This window comes from Prunus mume, linkage group LG1 (genome assembly GCF_029339155.1).
Source record: "Prunus mume cultivar Tortuosa linkage group LG1, ASM2933915v1, whole genome shotgun sequence".
Classification (NCBI taxonomy): domain Eukaryota; kingdom Viridiplantae; phylum Streptophyta; class Magnoliopsida; order Rosales; family Rosaceae; genus Prunus; species Prunus mume.
The window spans coordinates 17,983,652-17,989,265 of NC_142698.1; the positions used below are offsets into that span (position 1 = coordinate 17,983,652).

General features: G+C 38.0%; 1 protein-coding gene across 1 annotated transcript; it reads right to left on the minus strand.

Annotated features, from left to right (window-relative positions):
• Positions 1–604: 604 nt before the first annotated feature.
• LOC103344624 (putative linoleate 9S-lipoxygenase 5) lies at positions 605–5,386 on the minus strand. Its single transcript, XM_008248234.2, has 9 exons — positions 4,979–5,386; positions 3,702–3,991; positions 3,300–3,540; positions 2,788–3,126; positions 2,590–2,675; positions 2,357–2,464; positions 1,960–2,264; positions 1,604–1,867; positions 605–1,479 (listed from the first exon to the last, which is right to left on the minus strand). The coding sequence occupies exons 1-9, from the start codon at positions 5,376–5,378 to the stop codon at positions 726–728; spliced, it is 2,787 nt and encodes a 928-aa protein (XP_008246456.2). The 5' UTR covers positions 5,379–5,386; the 3' UTR covers positions 605–725.
• Between the last annotated feature and the right edge of the window lie 228 nt (positions 5,387–5,614).

A 5,614-nucleotide genomic window follows, 5' to 3' on the forward strand; every position in this document is an offset into this window, starting at 1 on the left:
AAAAGTGAACTTAACAATTTTTTTAAATTAATTTTTAAACTTTAATGATTTTTTTAACAATAATTTAACATAATGGACAGAGTAAAACACAGGGACTAAATTGGTCAAATTAAATACACAGAGATTAAATTTGCCAAATGTACAAAACACATGGACTATTTTAACATTTAAGCCTTAATTTTATGGAAGCAGTTAGACTTATTAAATTTTATGTTGTTTTTGCTTTTCCTCGGTGATGATTTTCATTTAATTTTTGAACAGATGAGACAGAGGCAACTTATTATATGCACTTGCAGGCATGCTGAGATTGAAGCGCTTATATTTTGCTGTCATGGATGATTTCAAAGATACTTTTGCTTCTCCATCTCAAATATGCTTAATAAAAGTAAGGCTTAAAATTCTGATTTTCGTAGTTTCTGATATCTTGGATGAAATGTTGATATTGCATATGCCTAGGCTGTTGCTGCAGAATTTTCTAACCGAAGGTTTGCAATGAAGCTAATGAACCAATGAATACAGAGCTATTTATATAAAGATATTGTAGCTGTAATATTGTAGGTCCAGTAGATGAAGATGAAGATAAAGATGAAGATGAAGATGAAGATGCTCAACTTAACAATCCAATATTATTGCAACTGTAATATTGTAGGTCATGTTTCTAGCTTATTACACATGAAGAATGCATTATACTAATTAACTTTAGTCTATATGCTAGCTTGAGAGGCTTAGATTGAGACACTGTTGGGAATTCCCCTGCCAGTAAGTCCTCCTCCGCTAGTCGGAAACAGCAAAGTGTATGGCATCTTCACCGGTCCAACTCGGTTCTTCAGTTTCTCATCATTGTTCATACTTGTAATTCTGTCCTCAATTTCAGCCAGTTTCCTTCCAAATTTATCAAAGGCTTTCAATGGTTCTCTGTCTGCTGTCCACTCAGGAGTGTCTCTCTTCCCCAAATACACTTCATCAGTAGAATGCCTCGACAGAATTTCAATGAGGGCAATGCCAAGCACTGTCTGCAGCTGAGCAGTAATTGTTTTCAAGAAAACTGTATCGGGGCTGGATTCGAGCTCTTTGTACTCAGGAGTTCCCTTCTCAGGCATGAATTTTCGGCTTAAAGTTGGGCGGTTGGGAAGGTATCCTGCATAAGGGTACTGTCCAAAGTTGACGGCCGCATGGAGAGCAGAAGCAGTCCATATGATGATAGTGCATGTTTCTACCAGGTCTTCGCGAGTCTGCATGTTAGGCCACCAGGGCTCATCCTTTTTGTCACCATGGCCTTCCTCTACAAGCTCCTTCCACCAGGATTGGAGTTCGGTGTCTTTTTGAATTATGTCATCAGTCTTGTAGTAGAAAGAGCAATAGTCTTCAACCCAAGTTTTAATTGCAAACCAGATTTCAATCCCATCAACGGCATATGGATAGTCCTCGATCAGTAGGCGAAGACCATGTGGAGAATTTGCATCCTTGACTGCAACTCCTCTGTATTGATCAAAGGCAAAGCAATGTAATTAGAATAAGAAATGGATATTTATTACTTATCTTGTGCTCATTTGAGTTACTTGTGCAGAGGCTATTAACTCACAAAGTGTAGATTTTTGTTTACCTCTTGATGAGATCTGCAGGGAGAGCTTGCTCGGTGAAAACCCAATCCTTATAAACCACTGACGACATCTCCATGGCATACCTAGCTGGAAAAACCGTCGTCTCCAGAATGCCGCCAGCATTAATCACGATTTGCCTAGCAAATGCATTTATGTTCATGGTGTCACGGAAGTGAGGATGCAGAAGTTTGTAAATTGGGTGAACCACGCTTAGCTGCCTGTTTGTAGCTATTACAACTGGCTCACACACTGCATGGGTGTTCAACCTGTGGCCAAAAGATAAAAGGATTATCAGAAACCCAATTCAAAGTATATGATGAATTCATTTTCTAAGTCTTTTTCTTTGAAAGATTAGTACCAGTGACTGATTAGTTGATGATATCCAGAGTCATTTACAGCCACATAAGCTTTAGCCAGTTGCCATATGGAGCCTTCTACACCCTCTTCAGCTGGTGTATATACTTTACTAATGCGACCAAATTGATCTCCATCAGGATGAGGCAAGCTTAATTCAATCACCAATGGCTTCAAAGTTCCATCACTTTTCAAGAAAAGAACTGTTCTGCTAGCATAGATCTTGTTGGAAGTTGAGTTTATCCGCCTCAGGTACGGCATCAATGCATCATGATGATCTAATATGAATAACTTGTTCTGCTTGAGTGCCTATCCAACCAAATTCATTTTCATCATTATGAAATGATAAAAAATCAAACATAAGCTAATACAATGTAAAGGAAGCAAATCCAAGATATTACCTCATGCACTGTTAGTCCATCCAAGTTGTTCCCTATATCCTGTTCTGTTATTCCACTGGTTTGATCTCCATAAACTTTTGGGTCTAGTTTGCTTGCTGGTGGAAATTCCTGCAGTTCAGTTAGAAGCAAATGTGATTAGAGATGAACAAAATGGACCCTCGAAGGTTTTGTTTGTTTTTCATCCATTATCATTGGAAAACATCACACACACAAAATGTTGTGAAGATTATTACTTGGAGAAGACTAATGTTGACAGGGTTCACTCCAGCCAGCATTTCTCTGGCAAATTCTTCATCAGTCCTCCAAGCAGACTTATCCTCTGCTCCAAATCATGAAAACATCAGAATTAGATAAAAGAAAATAGTACATGATATCATAGGCTATTGCTTAAAGCCTCTAAATTCAGAATTTCTCATTGGTGGAACCAATACCTTCGATCACTTGCGGCATGGGGAATCTGAGCAATTGTGCACCGTCAGTTCGGAAAATTTCCTTGAGCATCTCTGCAGGAATGTTGTCTCCGATATCCTTCAATAAACCTTCAGGCAATGGAATGCCTCCTATATAGAGTTTCAGCACATCTTCAAAGCTGTCAAACTCGTTGGGAGTCTTATCAAACAGGGCTTCTAGCTCTGGTCTAATGAATTGAACTATGGATTTCAGTGCATAAGCCAGAAAGTCTGACAACTTCAAGTGTCCAAATCGTTCATCTCTTGGCACATAAATGTTTAAGCTCATAAGAAGTGGAATCCTACTCTCGGTGTTAGGATCTGTTAGAATAAGATCAGAAAAATCTTAGTGATAATTACAACATCAGTTAATTAAAATCCAAATTAGGATATCAACTTTTACAGTAAAACAATACAAAATATGATCCCTCCTGTGACTGCTAATTAATGATTTGAGGAACAAAAAATGACACAAAGATATTTAAATGGCTAGCCTGTCTTCGTTGGTGGTCTGCCAGTTCTTCCCCTGCGAGGGTAAGGGTACTCGCTAGACCCTCCCAGAGATGGTCGGGCATATTTGGAACCCTTATCAGGGTTTCCTAGATCATTGTAGTAAGCATAGTCATAGACCCTGTCCCATTCCTGGAGCTCTCCCTTTCCATCTCCTCTCAAGTGTACTAGTTCTTCTTCTCTGTATTTTTGCAGCGGCAATGGTGTTTCACTTGGGAGAAATGTCTGCACAAACATATAGCAGGCTTGAATTTTAGTCTTTAACTTAGGATACAAGTCACAAATATACTCATAATATACTTGGCTTGCACTTAGAATTTAAAACTTCCATCAGCTACAACAAAAACTACAGCAGATTGTAATGGATTGTGTGAATCATTCGTTACCTTGTTAACGAAGAAAACACGGTCTTTCGTGTATTTTTCTGCAGGGTACACCCATGAGTTGCAAACAAAGTGGACCCGGCCCTCATGAGGAACACCTTCAAGGGTGATAGTCTTAAGGAAGAACTCACTGTGATGATTGTTTTTTATCAAGATGGCTCCTGGAACTCCTATTTCCTCTTCCCAGTCAAAGGTAACCTTGTATGCAGAATCTCCAACTGTTAATGGAGTGATTGTGGTGATCCAGTCTTCCAGATATGCTGGCTCTCCAAGTTTCCCCTTAAACCCGTTTTCTACAAAAACACATTTCTCCAAGTTCAGAAAATAATTCCATATCTAGTACCCCATAAACTAATCAATTAATATTTCCAATAGAATAAAGTTCATCCGAAATTTTGTTCTAAACACCTCAAATCAAGTCTTCGTTGGAGCCATTTTATGCAAGTTTTTGTAATTTTCAATGCGTGTTCAAAATTTTATTAGGAACAGAACCTGCAGCTGTTTCTTCAGAATATTCAAAGGAAAACAAAAAATAATTGGATCTGAGTAAAAAACCATAATCAGAAAAAGGCTTAAAAGCTATGCCAACAGCCAACCGCCGACCGCCAACTGCACGTGGAGCTTCATTTTCATGTTAACTGGCAGCTAGACTGGTAGTTGGCGTTCACAGGTAAGAATAAGATTAGCTTTCCTGTCTAATCACTTCATGACATGACCACTACGAAAAAATAACAGATGGAATGGCTGATGGCCATGATTTCCATATCTTTCAAAAGCTTAATTATATCACTTTTTTAATACTAAACTGGTTTTTTAATCAATTTTTTTGTTACCAGAATCACTGGCAAAAACAATGTTGGGGCACCTTCAAGCACAATGAGAGAGAGTTGGAAGGGGTAAGCTTAAGACCAATACATTCTAAATGCCTCATGACTGGACCCAAAAATAAAAAATAAAAAATAAAAAGATTAATTGACCCAGGTCCCCTTGAATTGTCAAAAAGCTGTTTCCATTGCCTGCCTATATCAGACTTGCATTCAAAATCTGATTTATTGGACCTAAAAGGCCGGTGCGCATTAAATAAGAAAACGGATTAACGACAGAGTTGTTGGTTCTTCTTCTTAATCTTGTCATAATTGCTTCAAAGAAAAAGAATTACAAGGAAATGAAACAAGAGCAAAACTCAAATTGGTTTCATGTCATGCATATTCAATCAATGAAGCCATAAAAACTATACGTTTTTAATGAAAATTAAAGAGAGAGAAAGAAAAAAAACTCACCAGAGTCTCCATGATCAGCACTGATGAGCTGCAGAGAAACCCTTTGGCCTAGCAGTTCATGCACACGATCAAGAACAGAAGCATTGATGTCATTGAAATCCAACACATTCTTCTTTATCAAAACCACAGTCCCTTTGATCTTCCTACTGTTTTTCCCATTCTGCTCCTGGCCTGTGATTTTGTCAAAGAGGTTGTGCAACATTTTGTTCGGCTGTCCAAGAAGTAAGCAAAGAATCTTATGATCTTTTTTTCGAGAAAAAAGTAGCTGTTGGTGAAATGAATTGAAAGTTGGTATGGATGAGTGCAACAGGGAGTTGTGGTGGTATTTATAGGGAGAAAGTGAGCAATATTGCAACTCCATTCTGATAAGCTTCAGAATAATGATTATCAGTTCATACATGTGCAAGTTTAATTGTCTACTTTTTCTCTAAAAGAAATATATGATTGGTTCCAAGTCAGCAGTCTCTTCTCTGGAAAAGTCTTCGACGACTTTTATCTAAGGAAATTATTTGTAGGGCTGTATATTTCTAGGGATGGCTTGGTGACGGTGACCAAGGGGAGCAAAATGCAAATTAACCCATACTCATCCCTTTAAGATTAACCCTTTGTTTATAGAAATTCTATATGCATCAGGTT

Excerpts from the sequence above, each read along its gene's own strand:
- LOC103344624 (XM_008248234.2), bottom strand. The coding sequence starts at position 5,378 with ATGTATGAACTGATAATCATTATTCTGAAGCTTATCAGAATGGAGTTG. Across the intron at positions 3,992-4,978 it reads TGCTGATCATGGAGACTCTG|AAAACGGGTTTAAGGGGAAA; the intron begins GTGAGTTTTTTT and ends GTGTTTTTGTAG. Across the intron at positions 1,868-1,959 it reads CATCAACTAATCAGTCACTG|GTTGAACACCCATGCAGTGT; the intron begins GTACTAATCTTT and ends TTTTGGCCACAG.